The sequence below is a fragment of the Chelonoidis abingdonii genome, chromosome 1, assembly GCF_003597395.2.
Source record: "Chelonoidis abingdonii isolate Lonesome George chromosome 1, CheloAbing_2.0, whole genome shotgun sequence".
NCBI lineage: Eukaryota > Metazoa > Chordata > Testudines > Testudinidae > Chelonoidis > Chelonoidis abingdonii.
In genome coordinates, this window is record NC_133769.1 from 143,791,543 (window position 1) to 143,813,491 (window position 21,949).

General features: G+C 46.7%; 1 protein-coding gene across 2 annotated transcripts; it reads right to left on the reverse strand.

Moving 5' to 3' along the window:
• Nucleotides 1–3,480: 3,480 nt before the first annotated feature.
• Nucleotides 3,481–19,252, reverse strand: MFAP5 (microfibril associated protein 5). Of its 2 annotated transcripts, none has more exons than XM_032778718.2 (8): nt 19,052–19,252; nt 18,507–18,569; nt 15,080–15,121; nt 10,893–10,928; nt 10,259–10,294; nt 9,388–9,475; nt 8,881–8,954; nt 3,481–6,620 (listed from the first exon to the last, which is right to left on the reverse strand). In XM_032778718.2, exons 1-8 carry the CDS (start codon nt 19,059–19,061, stop codon nt 6,499–6,501), a joined length of 471 nt encoding a protein of 156 aa, XP_032634609.1. In that variant the 5' UTR covers nt 19,062–19,252; the 3' UTR covers nt 3,481–6,498. The 2 variants fall into 2 exon arrangements, with proteins under 2 accessions (XP_032634609.1, XP_032634608.1); XM_032778717.2 differs by lacking the exon at nt 19,052–19,252 and adding an exon at nt 18,926–19,013.
• Nucleotides 19,253–21,949: the final 2,697 nt, after the last annotated feature.

A 21,949-nucleotide genomic window follows, 5' to 3' on the forward strand; every position in this document is an offset into this window, starting at 1 on the left:
ACCCTGGAAGGCACACTTGGGAATTCCTTCCTGTGCAGTACCCTCCAGCCTTTTCACTCCACCTCCAGGGAAGAGCTGAGAAAGAAAACAAAGAAAATCAGCTGTTGTCACCAGCTAATTAAACAACATGTGCACAAACCTCTTAGGATACAAAAAGCCAATCCTGTTCTTAAAAAAAGGTAAATTTTATTAAGAACAAAAAGAAAGAAAATACATTTGGAACTTAAGCTTTTGCTAGATGAAAAAAAAAAACAATTACAAGGATTAAGCATCAAGATAGCTCTCTTGAGGTCCATCTTAAAGATTACAAGCAAAACAAAAGCACCTAAAGTTAGCACAAAGGAGTCCACAAGCCATAAAGAAATAAAAGTGAGAAACCTAATTGCGTTTTCCTAGACATTTCCTGGTCTACTTATATATCCGGGGTTTCAAATGAGTAGTTTCTAGGTATGATCTGATGATTTTTCATACCCGACCCAAAGCTTTTTACAGCATAGTTCCAGCCCTGTCTCTGCTCCCTGGGAGAACAACACAGACAGACAAAGGGGAAGATTTTTTCCAAATTTTAAGAAGTTCTAGCCTTCCCATTGTCCCTTTTGGTCAAGAGCCCGCCCCCTTTCTTTTACCTAAGCAGGGAGACTTTTTAACCGTTTACAGATAAAGCACGTAGAGAACAACTACCAAGAGGGATTTATGGCTAACTGGCTGCCCATAAAAGGGAGCTCCCCTGCCTCCCCGTTTCACTTATCACAGCTGGTAAAATCAGTACAGAGTTGTGGAGGTTCTGGAATCCCCATCATTGGAGGTTTGTAAGAACAGGTTGGACAAACACCTGTTGGGGATGGTCTATGGCTTGAATTTGGGGCCTGCCTTAGGCCTGCTGTGCCACCAACTGGACTTTTAACAGCCCTGACAGCACAGGGTCCCTTTTCGGCTGGGCATATTGGTTGAAAACTGGACACCTGGCAACCCTACTCAAGGAGGAGAGTGAGGCAGGGAGACTGTAATGCCATGTTTTGCCACAAGGGGTGCTATTGGACAGTGAGGTATGCTACACTTGCATACAATTGGAAAGGCAATGGGTGGTAGGATTGGCTAAACGCAGGGCCGGCTCTAGCCATTTCGCTGCCCCAAGCATGGTGGCACGCCGCAGGGGGCGCTCTGCATCTTGCCAGTCCCGTGGCTCCGGTGGAGCTCCCACAGGCATCCCTGCGGAGGGTCCGCTGGTCCACCGGAGCCACCTGCTGCCCTCCTGGCAACCGGCAGAGCCCCCCCCACGGCATGCCACCACAAGCACACTCTTGGTGCGCTGAGTCCTGGAGCTGGCCCTGGCTAAACGCTGCTCCCTGTCCAGGCCCTTCCCTGCCCTGCCCTACTCTCCTGCTATCCCCGACTCCCCCTTACCCTCTCTACCATTTCTGGGGAGGAGTAAGAGCCCCTTTCTGTCAGGGAAAAGAGAGCCTCTCCTCCCCACCTGCAACTGAGCCTCCAAACAGGTCTCAGCATTGGTTCCTTCTGCCTTCCTCTCAGTGGTGACTCTCGGTCCCTCTGCTGGCAAAAGTTCTGCAACTGCTTCACACTGGGATTGTATGCCACTGCTCATGGCGCTGCAGTTTTTAATTTGTTACCGCTTGGGCTGATGAGCCAGTGGTACTGACATCAGGGGAAGGATCTGTAAAACCAGGTGGCTGACTCATGGGAAGTGCTGTATACTCCCAGTTCAAACCTCAGTTAGAAATGCCTATAAACAATCAGCTACCAAGTCTAGAATGCATTTTAAATGTGATTCTGGCTCCATTCACTCTGGTCAGAACTCCTGGGAAACCTTGCTAGCTGGAGCTGTATTTAAACTTAATTCCCTAACTCAGTTGAAAGTTTGTTGTAGACAGGGCCCTTAGGGACAGAGAATGCTCAGAGACAGGATATGTCTGTGCTTCAAGCAGGAGGTGTAAATTCCAGCTTGAGGCGACATACCCGTGCTAGCTCTAATCAAAGTAGTGTGCTAAAAATAGAGTGTAGTTGCAGTGGTGGGAGATGCTAGCCACCTCAATTCCAGACCTAGCATCTTTGATGGGTACATATGCGGGGCAGCTAGCCCTTTACGCCACTGAAGCTCCACTTTATTTTTAGCGTGCTAATTCAATCAGAGCTAGAGCGGATATGTCTTCTTGAGCTAGAATGTATACTTCCAACCTGAAGTATAGACATACCCACAGGCAGCTGGCATAGCAAAGTGGCTTCTGTACAAGCGAGATTAAGGACAACTATGTAGATTATAAAGGAGAGGAGCTGGTCTATAAAGCAGTGAATGGAATTGGTAATAAATTATAATGAAGTCAAAGGATCCTGTTTACAATAGCATCTGTAGTCATACTAGTGGAGGTAAATATCACTAGGGCTATCAATCCTCATGCTTCAAGGTATGAACTAATCATCTGGAGTCAGGAAGAAATTTCTCCTAAAGGGGAAAAATCAGTTATTGACCTTCTTATAACTTTGAGATGTGTTGCTCATGTCCATTCCAATTAAGTGGGTGCATGCCGTGTGCACAGCAGCTGGAAGATTTTTCCCCTAGCAGTATCCGTTGGGTTGCACACCTAATTGGAATGGAAATGAGCAATAACTCGAAGAAGAAGGTTTTGTACTATGAGGTGCATTGTGGGTATCTTACACAATGAAGCATCCATCATTGGCCACAGGATTGGAGACAGGATGTTGGACTAATTGGGCCATAGGCATTTCCTGTGTTTCTAGAAGTTCCGTCTAAACAAACAAACACATGAGCTTGAAATCTCCCAGGTCCTGAGAATGCATTTCTATGGCTGGTGCAGTCAGTCTGAGATGAGTTTATGGGACAAGCAGACATTTTAGGGAGAAATCTTCATAATCCTCATCTGGAATGCACTGGAGAGACATTTACTTCTTATACAAAATGTGATTCTTAAATGATGCAATGGATCTGAGTTACTCATATTTCTGAGTTTAGATGGTTCAATAGGTTCTGCCTGGGTTGTGAAAAAATATATTCCATCCCCATCCCTTCTTCAACTGGACAGTGGTACATTCCCATCACCAAAGCAGGGTGTTTTCTTACTAAGGAATTATTTTCTCAGAGTGAAATCTTAGATGGCACGAGTTATTCTAGTCCTCAGTGGTCACAACTAAAACTCTGGATAAACTGGTTTAATCAGCTGGGAAAACAAATGCCCTAAAGAGATTACAGGAATCTCTAGATAAAATACTGAAATGCCACAGGAATGAGGTGCAATTGCAGAGCTATGTAGGAAGTCCAGGACTGGGAGTGCTGCACGTCAGGATTGAGGGACATCAGCAGACCTGTGAGGGAATCCCAGGAGTGGAATAGCAAGAGCTGCCGCAGGTCAGGGAAATGTTGAGGTATATAGGCAGAGTTGGCTGCAGGTCAGGAGGAAACCAAAGGAAAAGCAAAGACAAATAAGCCAGAACACGAGTTGCCAAGACTAATCAGAAATAACATTTTCTTTTAATGTTTTGGTGTGCATTACATGGACTATAATGTTTTGACAGTATTCTCCCAGGGGAATTCCACTTACAATCCCTGCATGCAGTGTGAGATTTAAGCAACAGCAAAGGTTTCTAATGCATTCCCCCAAACTGTGTGAACATGAGATTTAGATATACTGTACAGTAACTATGTAATATATTTATATATCTATATATGTTTACATTCAACTCTATATTCAGAGAAGAGACTTGGTCTAATTCCACTTCCTTCCAACGTTTTTATCTCCACTCCCCTCCAATTGGCAGGACTATTTAAGGCCCTGATCCTGTACCATCGAAGTCAATGGGAATTTTGCCATTGACTTCAATGGGAGCAGGATCCTAGCTTTAAGTCACCTCTTCCCAATGTAGCAGGCATCTGCTCCCTGTATGAACTCAGCCTCTACATAGGGCAAAGCTCTGCTCCTTAACGTAGTGAGTCTCTACTTACATAGAGGAACTCTGCCTTCTGCATAGGAGAATTATGCCCCTATAGCTCCCAGGGATGGGTAAACTCCCTGCTTATCTTGGAACTCATTCCCCTATATAGTGGGTCTGTAGAGAAAAATTCAGCCCCTGTAGAGCAGATCCTTGCCCCTACATAGGAAAAATCTGCCTCTACAATAGGGTATCTTCCCCTAAGTAGGATGTAACACAGCTTCTCTCTGTACAAAGTAGACATTTGTCCGCTCTTAAGAGGCTTTTATGTAGGGCAACTTTGCCCTTATATAGCAGAACTCTTCCTGTATCTAGCCCTCTCTCCCCTTTATTGTGTCACCCAGGCCATATATGGCAGAATGCTGCTCCTACCAAGTGGAATTATGCCCAATATATCAAGAGGTGGGAAACTAAACAAACTGGCCTTCCCTTATAGTTGGGAACAAGACCTTTGTTAGAGACTGAGCCCTGCCTACTCTCCTCCCTGTCCATAGCTGTAGAGGGACAAACTACCCAACTACATGGCCCCAGCTGACCCTGTTGCCATAGTTAAGTTGCACTGCTATGGTGATTAAGACCCTTCAGTATAGTAAAAGGGTGGCTTTCCCAGGAGCTGGAGAGCCTGGGCCTAAAACAATCCTGATAATGAGATTAGCCTCACCTGAGGTGAAACGGGTATTCTAATATAAAAGGCGGCAGGCTCCTGGAGGGCTCTGGTTGAGACTGTTAGTGAGGGGGCTGTGTCAGAGAGCTCAGCTCTAGCCAGAGTGGTGTGGGGGAGGTGATGATTTTGGCTTTATAGTGGAGACTCATTGGGGGCTGTTTGGGTTATTTTGTGATTAAGGACTCTGAGGTCTGTGTGAGCTTTGTTTGACATTAAACCGGACCGAGAAAGGAGTGGTGTTAGCCCCAACAGAGATGGGGGGGGGGCTTAAGGGACCTGTAAGAAATTAGGGGCAGGGTGCCTGCAAAGCAGCCCCTGGCTGGGATGGGGTGCTGGGTAAGTGACCACACCACTGTAAGTATATTTCACAAATCTTCTCCCACTCTGCCCCAGATGACTCACTTCTGCCCCAGACCACAATGGAACAGCCTAGTGCTAGGGGAATGAAATCCCTTCCACACAGCTGGCTTATCTCTGCATGTGTGCCCACTCCTCTGGCCATGGGACTCTCATCGCCTTGCATTGTGAAGTAGGACTGAGTCACCCTGCCAGTGCCCAACAATTTAGTCCCTCTCTTTTTCCCTGTGCCAGCCCAACACACATTTCCTGCCTTCTGCAAGAGTTCCTGGTGCTGGGGTGGGAGGGGAATTCCACAGAGACTTTTAAAGCAGCTGTGACATTGTATTTGATATGTATAAACCTGGGCAGAGCCAAGACTACCCCAAATTATCCAGGACAAACCCGTTCTTTATCTGAAAGACCCAACCGTTCCATGCCCCTCACACCAGGAGGTACCAAGTTCCCAGCCCATCTCCTTGATGTACCAATTCTTCACTTTTGCCCTTCCCTGGCACAGGAGCTCAACTAACTGCCATTTGCTTGGATTGTTTGCAGTGATACCTTTGTTGTGGATCCCCTAGGTGTGCCATAGAGCTGGAAGGAGTGGAGAGGGTGGGCTAGGAGGAAGATCGGCACACTTCTCAATAAATCTTATGTTTGTATTGTGAAAAATAGATTGCTCTACTAAGCAAAGATTCTTCATTGGCTACTGTTCCTATGACAAAGGCAGGTGGCTTGTAACAAAGGGATTCAAAGCCTCCCAGAGCTGGTTATAAATGAACTACTGCGTGCAGGGCCTATGACACTTGTCTTGAATTGTAGCTGGGGGTTGTCAAGGTTTAATTCTCAGTCCCACACTTGTCATTTCTCTGGCACTGAATAGTGTAGAGATGGGGCATGGAGTCTCCTAGTGACTAACACTAGGCTGCCAGGTAGTAAACTGCTGTCTCAGTCCCCTGAGACTGGGATGGGATACTCTAAGGACTTTCACTCTGATGCCATGCAAGAAACCCAGATTTGATTCCTATTCCTGACCTCTCTTGAAATGTTACCAGAGTACTGGTCCTGAGGATCCTAGATCGTTGGGGGCTGGAAGATCTGCAGGGGCTGGGCCCAGCATCCTAGGATTTAGTGAGCTGTGTAGTCATGAGGACACTCAGGTTTGCTCCATCCAAGGAGTGCTGTGGTGACCAGGCCTGGGCCTCCTAAGGGTTTGTGAATTGTAGGAGACGTACATTCTGTCTCCATCCTCATCTCTCTCTTGGGTGTGAGGGAGGAGAGCAAGAGATGGAGCAGTGCAGGAAATAGGCTGATCCCGGCCTGCAAGATCAAGTTTGGGATAAAAAATATGAGCACCCATTAGAGGAGACAGTAGCCACTAGCAGAGAGGACCCCATGCACTGCACCACCTGAAGTGTGGGGCGGAGGGAGCTGGTGTTGCAGAAGGGCCAGTAGGACTTGTTTGGGGTTGGAGATGGTGGGTTGACAATGATTCTCCTCTTCCCTTTCCCTCTCTCTCTCCTACTATTTGTAGCTCACAGAGCATCAGGCTTATTCAGCTCCTTGTTCTGGCCCCATCTGCAGGGAGGGCCTCGGGGCTGACCGGAGCGGCGGAGGCGTCGAGGGGGGATGCCAGCCAGCTGGCGGCAGATCTCATCTGGAGACAAAAAGGAGAGTTGCAGAGAGATGTGAGACTGAGAATTAGGGCTTCATTCATCCTCAGTTCATCACATGAACAATTAGCAATATAATCTTGACATTGTCCATATAAACTTGTGATGGACACTGATTTAAATGGGACAGAGAAATGAATCCTGAAGCCTTTACTCAGAATTCATTCTGGCCTTATGGAGGCACAATTCACACTGACATCACTGGGAGTTTTGCCTGGATAAAGACTGGGCTAGATTCTGCCCTCATTTACACTAATGTAAGTCAGAAGGCACTCTTTTAAACTCAGAGGAGTTACACCAGATTTCCCCTGGTTGCCTTTTAGTAAAGACTTGCCTAGTATTTGTAGAGCCTAATCTATTAATCAAGGAACACCATGTAAATTCCAGGTGAAACCAAGTCTTTAAAACCCATTGCTAGAGCCTGCTTAAACTATTTATTTGGCTACTGCTTTGATCCATTCTCAGTGTTAATACAGAGTTTTGTGGAACTTCAGATCTGGATCCACATGTGGATTTTGCAGCTGAGTTGCTTCCTATCTTTCTAACTGTTCAGATCCAAGGGTTTGGTTTGGCCTGTCTCCCCTGTCCCCAAATTTTGGGGATGTTTGAGTCTAGATCTGAACTCTCTGCCCTGGCTCATCTCTAGAAGTTAACATTAACTTGGGATTAAAGCTGCAGTTTCTGTCAGAGAAGTGACTCTGCAAATCCTCAGATTCCAGCTCCTTCCTTTTGTGTCAATTTCAGCTTGCTTCACAAATCAAGAGGAGTTTTCTAAAAGCTGCTGTCACATTCTCAAAACTGGGACCTGAAAATCCAGGTAAATTCTCTCTGCTTCTTGCATCACTACCAGCACTGGTGCTACTACATTGGCCAAACCGGACAGTCCCTACGTAAAAGAATAAATGGACACAAATCAGACGTCAAGAATTATAACATTCAAAAACCAGCTGGAGAACACTTCAGCCTCCCTGGTCACTCGATTACAGGCCTAAAAGTCGCAATATTACAACAAAAAGACTTCAAAACCAGACTCCGAGAGACTGCTGAATTGGAATTATTTTGCAAAATGGACACCATTAAATTAGGCTTAAATAAAGACTGGGAGTAGATGGGTCATTACACAAAGTAAAACTATTTCCCCATGTTTATTCTCCCCCCCCCCCCCCAGCACACACACTGTTCCTCATAACTTCTTGTCAACTGCTGCAAATGGAGCATTTTGATTATCACTACAAAAAGTTTTTTTCTCCGCTGCTGGTAATAGCTCACCTTAACTGATCACTCTCGTTAGAGTGTGTATAGTAACACCCATTGTTTCATGTTCTCTGTGTATATATATATATCTTCCTACTGTATTTTCCACTGCAGGCATCCGATGAAGTGGGTTGTAGCCCACGAAAGCTTATGCTCAAATAAATTTGTTTGTCTCTAAGGTGCCACAAATACTCCTGTTCTTTTTACCAGCAATAAAGTTTCCCCAATGGGAAGCCAGCTAATGATTCTACTGATAATGCACAAAGCAGAATAAATTTGCTCTCTCATAGCTTTATGGGCTCTCCAGGATTAATAGCAATAAAATCATGGCTGTTGGGGCTGGTCTACAGGTACTTCTTTTACTGCTTTTACTATACGCATTTAGAAGCAGATATAGTTATATATGTGCTACCCCATAGTATGGACAACATGATACTGGCATAAACAGGAGTAGATTTACCATGAAACAAACTGTGTGGTGGCATGGAGTCCCCAATGACAGGGGCCACCCCAAATGCCGGACAAATATCTGACAACCTGCCCTCAAGTCCCCACTGGCAGCAAATCCTGCATGCCGTGGCTGGTGGCCCCACGCTGCTCCCAGAAGCAGCCGCCAAGTAGAGAGGTAAAAGGGAAGAGGTTCCATTAGCTCCCATTTTGTAGACTGCACAGTGTAGGTTACAGGGCCAGAAATCCATAGTAGAAGTGGGCATGGATTCCCCCTATGATGGTACCTTATAGGGTGGTACAGCCACCCCTGTCAAGAAGCAGGGAGTGAGGGGAGCTCAGGAGGGTTGGAAGTTGAGCCCCAACCTCTTTAAAGGCCAGTCACCTTGTGCCACTGTCCCATCAACCACTAGTTCCCCCAGAGAGAAATGTCACTCGACAGGCACGGTACAGTTTCTTATAAAGGAAAGCATACCTGAACAAGGCTGCCCCCCTTCCCCATAGAGTTCTGCTCTGCAGCTCCTCCGCCCAGCCGTCACTCACCTTGCATGACTTCATCCTCCTTGCAGACCACACGAGAGCACACCTCCTTGTTTATTATGTACATGCGACGCACACTGAGGGGATGAGAGGCCACCAGAATCATGTCAAGGATGGGAGAGAGAGATTCAGATTCATGAGAACAAAAAATGATATAGGCAATAATCATTCAAATGAGGCAAATCCTGAGTTCCAGACAGTCCTCACTAAGGCAAAACCTCTATTGATGTCAATAAGGCATTTTGCCTGTGTGGGGACTTCAAGATTTGGCCCAATGCTCACAAAACATTTTACAACTTCAAAGAGTTACAAATATATTAAACATTACACTGCATTAGTTAAGAACCTCAATTACACTCTTAGGATTCACTTCACCCACTTCCCTTCCCTCAGAGGGACTAGAATTTGGGATAAAACCCTTGTGTTGCCATAGAGCACACACTTTTGGAGCTGGACATGCTCTTTATGACAGTGACTTGGTCTTTCTCCTGGGGATTGCAGGCTTCTTACCTGGTAACACACAGGTAACTGATACACTGTTTTACAGGTTTGTGAACGGAGTACAGGCGTGTGCAAGGGAACTGCTCCTCACGGCATTCTGGGAACACACACAGGTGCAAATGAATGCCAAAGGTCATTGTGATGTGGACACATGTTCACTAGGCACTAGACTGCAAGCTTCAATTCATTTTACAAAAGCCTCCAAACTGGGGCTGGATTGGATTTAGTGCTCAAGATATTAAAGGCTCCATACTCCATTTCCTGATATTCTTGAGGTGCTGGGACTGTTTAGAGAAGAGAAACCCTGATAAAGGTGTCATACTAAATAATAAATGGTCTAGAGGATGAGGATAAAGCATTTCTATTCCCCTTAGCTCACAACACAAAAACAAGAGAACATTCAGTACAGTATACAATGAACCTGTGGAACTCACTAACAGAATAGTACTCAGAGTTTAGAATAATTCTGAATGGACATTTATGCAAATAATAGCATCTGCAGCCATATTATTTAAGATACAACTTTATAAAGGATATAAAACCTCATGCTTCAGGTTATAACTTGGCCACTTATCTTGTGGGGTCAGGAAGAAACTTCCCTTATGAGCAGATTATTCCATAACTGTCCAGTATAGGGTTACCTGAATATAAAAACAGCCATACTGGGTCAGACTACTGGTCCATCTAATCCAGTATCCTTTCCTGCGACAGTGACCAGTACTGGCACCTCCCTCTGAAGCATCTAGTACTGCCCAAATGGATCTGGTCAGGTCTGGTCTGATCCAATCTGGCTATTTCTACGTTCGAACTGGATAGGAAATGATGCCCTAGAGGTGACAGACTTCACGTCCCTTACTTTGAATCTCAAAACTAAACATACCTGGTATCTCTGTTGTGTTTACAATGGCAGCTGGAACTAGAAAACAAAGGATTTGTGAATTTTGGATTATTTGTTATGCTTCTAAAATAAACAGTGAAAATCAGGGGCCCTTAAGTGTAAAGGAAGGAGCATGGGGAATGTCTTACCCAAGGGAGAACAGCTCCTCTCACAAAGCAGTATTCTTTGCCACACTCGTGCCCTGTGGTATGGGCACTGGGACCCCCAGAGGTGGGGCAAAAGGGAGCTCACATTCCTTCTAACAGTGCGGTTCCTCTCCACCCTTGATCAAACCCTGCCTTGGGGTGTCAGCCTTAGATGCTGACCCAGAGACAGGCCAGAAGAGAGATCAGGTTAATGTCTCCTTCAAAAGACAAACATTTATATTAAAGTAGTTGTACACACCTTGTTCATCTGCTACTATGCCTTCGGTATCAGGCTTTTTCTTTTGGACAAAAAACAAGTGTGTAAAGAAAGAGGAATTTCTGGAGAGTTACAGCTGGAGTTAGGGGCAATGGAGAAAGCGGGACTCTGAGTGTGAGGTGAAGGGGATCTCTAGTGGTGATACAGCTGGGAGTAGGGATCAGCAGGGAAAGGAAGGCCCTGAGTGGTCCCACTGTCAGAAGACTAAACTTACTCAAGTCACCATTGACAGGTTCGATGTCAGGCGCAACTGGAAAAAGAGAGAATGATCTGAAAGATCCTGTTTTGAGGTTTTTGGTCCTGCCCCCCAGCTCTGCCAGCCCCCCTGCTATTCCAGTCCTGAGCTCCCCACACAGCTCTGCCAATGCCCCTCAGTCCTACTCTGCAACCCCCCTGCTATTCCAGCCCTTAAGTCTCTCCGTATGCTGGATTTTGTATGATGAGTACCAAAAAGGACTAAGTTTAGACCCAGTAAAAGTCCTTCTGGTTCTGCCCTTAGGTCCCATTTGAACCTAACTCACTGATGGCAAAAAGTTGAAGCCTGCATTCCCCTGCTGAACTGCATCACCACTAATTCACCTCAAACATACATCCTCTATCTATCTGGTGTTCTCTCTGAGGCTATGTCTACACTACGAGTTAGGGGCATAATTCTCAGCTGGCATGCGCATTCTCAAGTTAGCTTGATGAGAGCTAGAGCAGTGTAGCTGTGGTAGCACAGGCCGCAGCAGCGGTGGCATGGCTTAGCCCTGCTGAGTACGTGTCCAGGGATTTCAGGTGGGTTTGTACTTTGCACGGCTAAGCTGTGCTGCCCCTGCCCATGCTACCATGGCTACGCTACTATTTACACTAGCGCTAGCTCTCATTGAGCTAATGCGACTATGTGTACACAAACTGGTGATCACACTCCTGGCTTGTAGCGTAAACATAGCCTGATTCTCAATCTTTCTCTAGCATTTCCAAAGTGTTCTTTGCCATGCTATCTAGGTGGTGTGAGCAGTGTTTAATTTGTAATGAAAGAGGTGCTGGAACTCAAGCAATTTGTTTTACTTTCATAACTGACATGGCAAGCCCAGAGGTGCCGGGGCTATGAACTACCATGCCTAGAAGGACTGGGTGTGAGGGAATAATTAGAAACAGTGAGATCCTTCTAGAAGAGACTGTCAGTCCCCAGCTCTCTCTTCGTTATATTATTATATAATTATTATTTATTCTAACTGTGGACTTTTCACTATGAATGTGCTGTAGGTTTTCTTCTGTTCCAGTACCTTGGGAAATGCTGTAAGGGGAGAGGCGGGTATTTCAGTGGGGCCCCAAGATGATCAGGAAAGGACTTTTCCTGATCTTCTTTGAACAGACATTCCAGAGCCTGGGCCTCGCTCTCAAGGCTTTTCATCTGGCTCTTACAAAGGTTTACACTTGGGCTTGGTTAACCATAGTGGGCCAGATGATTCTAGCTGCCATGATGGGCCCCTAAGATAGCGTGAGAGTATCCAGTAAATATTCACACGGCGCCTCTCCCCACCTCTATCCACCCCCTCCTGGGACTTGGGACGCCCACTGGAAGCCTTCGATCTCATAGCAGTGTGTTTTGCATGCAAAAACTGAATTATTACTAATCTTGCTCTGACCACCCATCTTGGGAGAGAGGCCTCCATATCTCCCCTACCCTGGGCACTGATTTTTCTGCCTCCATTGGCCTGGGATTGGCTAGAGAACACATCAGGGGGATATTCCTAAAGGAATTAATAATATGTCCATCTCTGTTTACTTCTCCCTTCACCCCCCCTTACAGCTTGCTTATTACTAGCCCTCCCCATTGCCCAATATCTGTCCCGTGGAGTACCCTAGAAGGGCCACTAGCTGTCAGCAAACATGCATGTAATTTGAGTCATAGTGCTGCCCAGATGTGTCAGTGAACCCCTCCAAATCCTCTGTTATTTCACGGGAAGTCTCTTCCCCCCTGCCACCACCCCAGGAAGTTCAGCTCAGGGCCTGAGCTTCACATTTCACTGCTTCTTTTATTGCACCCATCCCCAGAGGATCAAGGTGCCCTGTGTACATAGGTTAGTTCAAGTGTAAAACAGCCATTTCCTATAGACCAGGACGCCTCTACCCCAAACTAACCTCCCTGTGAGGAGTGCAGAGAGAATCCCAACAGCAGCAGGAAACTCCTGGGCTGTATTGTAAAGGACATTGTAAAAGCACAGATGGGCCATCAACAAACCCCATTTCTAAACCCCTGCTGAGCTCTGGATCCAGATCCTGACTTCTCAGCTCTGGCCCATCTTGGGTGACCATGCTGGAGGGAGAGATGTCGGAGGTGAGGAGCTACCCTGCTCGGGGTTCCTGCAGCACTCTTCTTTGGGATGGACAGCTAGGGAGTTCAGGGTGAACTGGGTTGAACCTAGCCCAAACTGCAGAGAGGTATAAAACTGAGCAAGGGGAGTGTGGGTGTGATGTGCTCCCAATCCTGTTCCCTACACAGAAGTTTGGTGGCCACATTCAGCAAGAGTCACAGCTTCCAAGAAGCCTTTGATGGTAGAATGTGTTGCAGGAGTGTAGCTGTGAGATGACTAAGGATGGTTGGCTAAGGCAAGGTCTGCCTTGGAGAGGAGAGAGCATAGTAATGTGGCACCTTATGTTTTCAAAGCACTGTGCAAACAACTCATTTATCCTCTCACCTCTCCTTGGAGGTAGGTAAGTATCATAATCCCACTTACAGAGGGGGAAACTGAGGCAAAGCGAGAGAATGTGACTTGCCCAAAACTACACAGTGAGTCAATGGTAAAGCCAGGAGTAGAATCCAGGTCTCCTGACATATAGTCCACTGTTCTCACCACTAGACCTTGCTCTCCTTATATACCAAATGTTCCACACTTGGGTACCACTGAGGTAGCAGTAAGGTTCCTCTAACTTCCCACTATTACAGAGTGACTCAGTGTTAGGTTCTCAGATTCCAGGATCCTCCTTGTCTCTCACTATCCTTTGCTATAAAGCATCAATTCACAAACAATCCCAGTGCACACAAAGAAATACTTGCACTCAGAACCATAATAATAACGAATTCTTGAAGCACTCTAAAGCGCTTTGCAGATTGGTACATACAAAGCTTATTTACTCAGCACTGAAACACACTCACATCTCTGGTTCTTCCCTGCCTCTTGTCCTGCACATCCATGCCATGTCCATATCTTGGAGTTCCTTCCTCCATAAAATCTTAAGATCTAATCTTTTCCCTCTGTTCACACAGCTAAAGTTCTCATCCAGGGTCTCATCTTCTCCCATCTTGATTTCTGCAATCTCTGGATCCCTGACATCCATACCACCCCTCTCCTGTCCATTCAACCCCAGCTGCAAAGAGCTTTGCTTGTCACTCTAACTACATCAGTCCCCTCTACAGGCACCTCCTTTTCCATCACATCAGGTTCATGTCCTCACCTTTAAAGGTCCTTCAGAATTCTACCTCCCTATATTTATGTGATTTTGTCTCTTACTGCATTGCCTCACTCTACTGTCACCCATTTTAGGTGCTTCTCCCACAGACTTTTTTGAGCTTTCTTCCATGCTACTCTCTCCACAGGGAATGCTCTTGCCCAGCTATTCCATAAAGCCATGACCCTGTTCTCCTTCAAATTCTTCCTAGAGATCCATTTTTATCATAATGCTTACAGTAAATTGCTAAATAGTAGTGACTGGGTAGAGAGCCCATGGGGATTGCTGAGATTAATTTATTTGTATCTGTGTGTGTATCTGTGTGTGTATATACACACAGATATAAATACACACATACATATATCTACACACATCCTAATATCTATTAGTGACTGAAAACCTGCTAATTGTGCACCTAGCTAGTCTTTGTAACCACTATCACTGTTATCCTTGTCCCTTGTCTTGGCTTAAATGATATTGAAAGTTCTTTGGGATAGTGACTATCTCTTACTATGTGTGTGTGAATACACCTAGTGCAATGAGATATCAAACCCGAATGGGGTCTTTGAGTGCTACCATAATACAAATGATTAATAAAAACCACCATGTCTGGGGTAGAACATGACAGCTGTTTAACATTGCATAACTGCACTACACAACAGCTGAGGCCAGGAAATGAAGAACTGAGATAGAATATGATTATCCAGGACATTAGGACCAACACACTTATCCCTGCACAAAGTACCATCAGATTTTTAACAACCTTGAGTGATTGGTGTGCCTATTTTAGGCTTCATATAAAGGAGAAAATCTCCAGAATCTTAATACCCCCTAGCACCATACTGGGGCATTGGGATTAGCACTTCCTACTGAATAACCAGCACCTTGCTTTTCTTTCAGCCTGAATGCATGCACACGGGCACGCATACAAACACACACACACACAGAGCAGACAGCAAGACTTACTTTCTGGGACTTCCTGACAGTTGACCATCGGTAGAAACCAGTCTGCAAGATAAGGTAGGAAAGGGGAGAGTGGGGAAAAGAAAGAAGGGGGGTTTCCATAAACTAGAGTCTATATAATTATAATGAATAACAATACTGTCATGAACTAGCTAATGTATGTACAGGAGACCACTGCGCTCCACTGGATGGAATGAGAACTGCTCAGCTCTAATCTTGAGATCTATACTGCTAATAGATAAAGGAGATTGCCCTTTAGTTTAAGAAGTTTTAGAGCAAGAGCTCTACCATACACGTCTGAGTGGGCACAACTGGGAGTGGGCAGTAACAGCTGTGGAGTTTTAAGGGGCCACAGATTTGTTCCTAGACTGCATTTCTGCAGCACCATTTGCAAACCTTGTTGTATTTTACAAACATTGGCAAATTAAGTTTCACAGTCCCCCTCTGAGGTAGGTTAAGTATCACACTGCCTATTGCACAGGAGAGAGAACTGAGGCACTGAGTGAGGAAGTGACTTACCCAAGGTCCCAGAGCCAATCATTGGCACAGTAAGGAACAGAAGGCAGGTCTCCTGGTGCCCAATCAACAGCTGTAACCACCAGACTATCTTTCCCCTCTGTTATGGAGCACCTCACATTCCCTGACAATAGGCTGGAAGATCATTTGCATGCAGGCATATTATAAGGTGAGAAAAAGGGACAGGCAGAGAGCAATGGAGGCCACCTGTGCAGTCAGTGTAACAGAGGAAGAATAAAAACTGAGTTCCACTGTTCACTTTCAAAATGCCAATGGCAAGAGAGCTGCTTCTTTAAGCAGCTCGAAACAGGTAAAAGTTTTCTGCTAAACAAGGGAGAAGAAAACATCTGCATAAGTGTGTGGGGGAGGGCGGGGGGAGAATTGATAGGAAAAGGCTGGTGATGCAGGGTAGTGCAGAGCAAATTAGAACAAGGACAGATGTAGGAATGACCCACTGCATAGTATACCCCACTGGCCCTGTCAAAGTGTGCCCTATGCACTATACCCTTGAGCATTCCACCAAAGTTATCACTGAAGTCACTGGGAGCATTGCCTGAGTAAGGACTAGGACTGGGGATTGAGAGCCTTATTTATCTCTTACTTCACTAATAGTTACCTGCAGGGGGAGAATTGGGCCCGTGGGCATAATCCCACTCTGCCGAATTTCAAGAGTTCTCTCAGAACCCTCTGTGTCCAGTGGAGTCCCCAGCAATGGCTGTGCAGCTATCCACTTTCACTGGCCACTGATCCAGGGAGTGCCAGGTATTACACACATCACCCAGGTACAATAACCCACTGCTTCTCAAAGCTGTTCCTACTCTGGTCCATCTCTTAATGGTAACATGCAAGGCGGGGAAAATGGAGTTGTGCCCTTTTTTCTCTCTTTGTGATGCAGGTCTGAAACAAGTCTGCTTATTTTCTACATTAGAAATTCACTTCTTATCTAGCCTTTCCTCTCCAGAAGAATAAGGACAACTAGAAAATTGGTCTGATTATAAAATCCAAGTAACTAAGAGGGAGAAGGATTTCTTATCAGGCTGTTTAATTTGTTTGCTTGTATTAACACCTACTTAATTCAAACACTTAGGAGGAAAGTACTCATTGTTAAAGATGTGGCACCCTCACCCCCAGGAGGATAAAAAAGCCCCACTCCAGTTATCTAAATCTCCAACTAGCCCTTCAACAAAACAAAGAGAAACCAACCTGGACATTCCTGATATTTCTAAGAGCTTGTCTACATTTGAAATGCTTCAGCGGCACATGCTGCAGTGGTGCCGCTGTAGCACTTCAGTGTAAACACTACCTAACCAGACAGGAGAGGTTATTTCACTGGCATAGGTTATGCACCTCTCTGAGAGGCAGCAGCTAGGTCAGTGGAAGAATTCTTCTGTCAACTTAGCGCTGGTTACAACAGGGGTTGGGTCAGCTTAACTACACCACTCGCAGTGTGGATTTTTCACACCCCTGAGTAACGTAGCTGGGTTGACCTAACTTTTCAGTGTTGACCTGGCCTGGGGTAAAAAACAAGGAGGAAAAAACCCTTTCAAGCCTTGTTTGTGCATCAGAAAAACACCAAAAAGGACATAACCTCTTTTTTTTTTTTACTTTGCAGGTCACCTTTAAGATCAAGATTGTGCCAGGGCTGCCTCTCCTCCCTGCTCTGTCAGTCACCAGTTCACATTTGCTCTGTGATAGCTACAGTACCTGCTTATGGGCAAAAGTACTATTAGGGTCAGAAACAAGCCAGATTCAAACAGCCACTGAATAATGGGGATGTCCCTCTCTTGATCCAAACATTTCAGCACAGGCTGGTCTCTAATGATGGAAGAATGGAATAAACTTGCTTTAATGTAAAGGGTGCAGCTGTCGGGCTATATCTTCTATTTGATACCTATCCCCTGGTTCTCTCTTTCCTTGGGTACAGACCTCTCTATCCATTAAGATGGAATCATCCTTCATTCTCTTCTCCACTCTCTCCAGCTTACTCTTCAGTTTGGTGCTGCCTTCTCTGATTTTGTGACATCTGCAAATTTAATCCCACCTAAATTTATGCCAAAGAAACTCAGAGCACAGACAGACATGAAGCAGCAGGTGGAGAGAAGCTTGGAATCCTGAGTTTAACTGGTCAGAAAAGCCTCTGGAAAGTCAATGAGGCCAGGAATGGGGAACAACCAGCAGGAAGCATCAGCTCTTGAAGACTGATAGATGTTTTCCACCACTGTGACAGAACAAGTTCCACGGACCAGCTGGAAGTGCTCTGCATACCCGGTCTGAGACGCTGCCCCAGGCAGTGTCTGGGAGACTAGGGTTCCAGCTGTCTGCTGCCCCCATCGTATCAAGCTGAAAATACATTGTGCTCCCTCCTGAGCACATACTACAGCTACATCTTTTTCTAAACATTGGTCTTAAGCCACCTCTCACATACATCTATGTCACGCCTGTGTAACTCATTGACTCCAACGAGCCGCTCTTGATTTACACCGGTGTCAGAGGAGGCTCATAATATTTAGAGGAGCTGTTCACTGACGACTCCATCTCTGCCTGGCAACTCCAACTGTTTCCACGCATCCCACCAACCATGCAGAACCAAGGGAAATGGCAGCTATGCTTGGAAGGGGAACAATTTGCAAACATGCATCTCCCCTCCGTTCAGTCCCTGAACCTCTCTCTGCTCCTATCCATGCTGCTTAGGAGAAGGAGAACATATGGGCACTGATCACTGCTTTTCAAACTTCCCTCCAGCATTCTCTCCATCCTCTCCTGCACTCTCCCCTTGTTCTTTCCTTGTCACTCTCCATCTGTTTTTGTGTGTGTCCTTCCCCTCTTGTCACTGAACAGTGGTCTCTGTGTGAGCCTCCACAGGGCAAAGAAGGGGAGAGAGCCCTGATGTGGCTCCCATAGGGTGGTGACTCACCGGCTGGGAGGACCGAGAGGGCTATGATGCACAGCAGAGCATGGGCTCCAAAAGTCATCATCCCTACAAAGCGAAAGAGAGAGAGAGGTCAGATGAGAGTCTGGCACAAACCGCACCAGGAACAGGGAGACCTTCCCCCTGCAGGCCAGACACTGTCCTCACCCACTGACTGCAAATCCCTCTCCCAGATGCAGTCCTTCTCCTCATCCTCTCTCCCTCCATCTATCTCCCTCCTGCTCTGTCATTGCCATTCTTGAGCTCCTTCCCCATACATTTTGGATTGGAGATAGCATCCTGTCTGCCTTTGTTCTTTCTCCTTCCACCTCCCCTCTCAATTCATTTTCTCTCTCCCTCCATTCGTTCCCTCTCCCCATCCATCCACCCCAAACATTCATCCCCTCTTCTTCTCTTTTTCTCACCCATTTGCTCATGGTACTGCCTGGAACCCTTAGAAAAGTTTCCCATCATTATCCCCCTCCTTCCCCTTCTCTCTGGAACTTATTCTGTGGGGTGTTGGGGAAAGGGATAGCGTCTCCTTCACTCACTGTTGTCCATGATCTCCACTCTCTTCGGCTGCAGACGCTGTCTCTTCCCCCTTTGGCTGGTCCTCTACTTTGGCTGGAGTGTGAGGCACACTCAGCCACTCCCAGAAAATGTTCCACTTTTGGTCGTCTTCAAAATACGATTTTAGCAAAAAAACAGAGAGAAGTAGCAGGATTTTGTGGTATAATGCGGATGGAATGAGAGGGAGGGGGGTGAGGAGAAGCAGCCCACACCCTCATTCCAGTTTATTATGATCCAAAGAGAGCCAGCTCCTCCTGTTCCCTCCGGATGGGCCAGTGCCAGGGATGGATTCCCAGTATCTATGTCACACACGTGTGTCCTGTTTCACTCTGCCATCCAGTGCAGAAACCCTCTCTCCCTCTCATCCACTGCCTGCTCTCTCCTGGGTCTCTCCCCTTCTCTTTCACTCCCTCCTCTGTCACACTTTTTTCCTCCTCACTCAGCCATTTGCTTTTACCCCATTGCTTTAGGTTATGGCTAAACTGTAAGCTCTCCCAATGCAGGGGTTCTCAAACTTCATTGCACTGTGATCCCTTTCTGACAACAACAATTATTACACGACCCCAGGACATGGGACCGAAGCCTGAGATCCGCTGGCCTGGGTGGGGGGACTGAAGCCTGAGATCAGCTCGAGATCCCCCGGCCTGGGCAGGGAGCCTAAGATGAAGCCTGAGCCCCGCCACCCCATGCAGGGGCAGGGGAGGGGGGCGCAAAGCTGACTCCCAAGGGTTTCAGCCCTGGGTGGGGATGCTGAAGCTGAAGCCCTTGAGCTTCAACCCTGGGTGCTGGGGCTCAGGCTTTGGCTTCAGCTCCAGGCCCCAGCAAGTTTAACACCAGCCCTGGTGATCCCATTTAAATGGGGGAATGACCCACTTTGGGGTCCCAACCCACAGTTTGAGAACCGCTGCTCTAATGTAACCGCTCTAAGGTGATGGGAGAGAGCTCCCCCATCAGCTTAACTACTCCAACCCCATGAGTGGCAGTAGCTATGTTGGCGGCAGAAGCTCTCCTGCAGACATAGCACTGTCTTACACCAATCTTTAGGTCATGTAACTTATGTTGCTCAAGGGAGTGGCTTTTTCATACCACCGAATGACATAAGTTATACCACAGTAAGTGTAAACATAGCCTTAGTCTCTTTCTCGCCCATCCTATCTTCCTGCTATTCTCTCATACACTGAAGCACAGCCAGGTCACACCTGGATTTCCCTAACGAATATTTAACTTTTATTAAAAACTCCAGAGCTTAGAAATCGCAAGAGTCATTCTCCTCATGCTAGAGGAACGCACTCTTCTCACTACCTGTCCATAAACTGCTCTGCTCTGTCACCAGACAAATTAACGAAAAAGCACAAGTGTGGCTGCAACACTGTACCTGCTGTTGTCTCCTCCCTGGCACTCCTAGGTAATGGGAAGCACCAGGGCTCTGGGTTCTTATTCAACCACCTGCCATATTCTCAGAGTTGATATACTAGTGTCAAATATATCCCTGTAGAAAGCACATATCCATCACCATCTCTGTTTTTCTCTCTCTCTATTTTCCTGTTACTCTCTCTCTCTCTCAGAGGATTGTAGAGGTGAGGCTGAGAGTGGCAGTGGTGGATTAGCACTGGACCAATGGAGCCCGTGCCCTGGCCAATTGGGGGGCCCTGGAAAAAGATCTGCCATTGGGTGGTGGAAGCACAGAGCCCCTGGCAGGGGCACTGGGTTGGTGGGGTAGGGAAAGCCCCAACACCCCAAACCAGGTAGCAGCACCAGGAAGGGTGGGGGAAACCCCGTACCCTGACCCTATTCTTGGCAGAAGCCCCGGGAGGCGTGGGGGAAGTCTCTCTGCCCCAACCCCAGTTCCCCGACTCTTGCTCCCTGCCACGACCTCATGGTTGGGGGAGCTGTCACTCTCTGCTGTGGGCCCGGGGCCATGGCAGGAGGAACAGAGCTTCTACGGTCTCAGATGGGCAGAAAGGAGCAAATGGATTGCTGGCCACAGTGTGTGTTTGGGGGTGGTGGAAGGGGTGGGGCTGTGGGTGGAACAGGTGTGGGGCTGCAGGTGGAAGTGGCAGAACAGGATGAGGCCATGGGCAGGGCTGCAGGTGGAAGGGGTGGAATGGGGGTGGGACTGAAGGCAGAAGGGGTGGGAAGGGTCCCCCCAGTTTGCTCTGGCCCAGGACCCCAAAAAATCTTAAACTGCCTCTGGAGAGTGGGTGAGCTTTGCTGTTCTTTCTATGTTCTTTCTGCAGGGGATATGGGGTTTTGGTTTTTTGTGTTTTAGTTTTGGAGTTTGGGATTCAATTTCAGGACTTCTTTTGTTTTAGCAGGCTTCTGTCTCCTCTCTGGACTTGGGGGACAGAGACCTCCATTTGTTGCAGATTCTGAGAGTTTAACACATGGCCCTGGGTTGTGGATTTTACCTCCAGACTCTACCTATGGGCGCGAATGTGTTCTAGCTGAGGGGAAGGTGATTGGGTTTAAAAATGTGATGTACACCTTCCTCATGAGTACGGTTGTTGTTGTGTTTGTTGTCTCGCTTAGCCTTGTTGAGCAGGTGGATGTGGAGGGGATTGTTGTGCAAGGTGTTTTTGTCCCTGTTTTGCTGCTCCCAACACCTGCTGTTAAAATCACTGTCTCTAATGTTCCTCCTTTTTAGGAAATAAGCAGTTGACTAGAGACCTGGATAGTTATGGTAAGATCACTAGCCCTATCAGGAGAATTAATTTGGGCTCTAAAGCCCCAGAGGCTCAGCATGTCTTGTGCTTTCATAGGCAGGAACAAGAGCAAACTATCCCACTGCATAGGATAGATAGGAAGTATGGCACGAGACCACCCTGGTTTAACCAGCAGATCTTCAATGATCTGAAACTCAAAAAAGAGTCCCACAAAAA

Excerpts from the sequence above, each read along its gene's own strand:
- MFAP5 (XM_032778717.2), bottom strand. The coding sequence starts at position 18,974 with ATGATGGGAAACTTTTCTAAGGGTTCCAGGCAGTACCATGAGCAAATG. Across the intron at positions 9,476-10,258 it reads AAACACAACAGAGATACCAG|AATGCCGTGAGGAGCAGTTC; the intron begins GTATGTTTAGTT and ends GTGTGTTCCCAG. Across the intron at positions 6,621-8,880 it reads GGAGGATGAAGTCATGCAAG|ATGAGATCTGCCGCCAGCTG; the intron begins GTGAGTGACGGC and ends TTTTGTCTCCAG.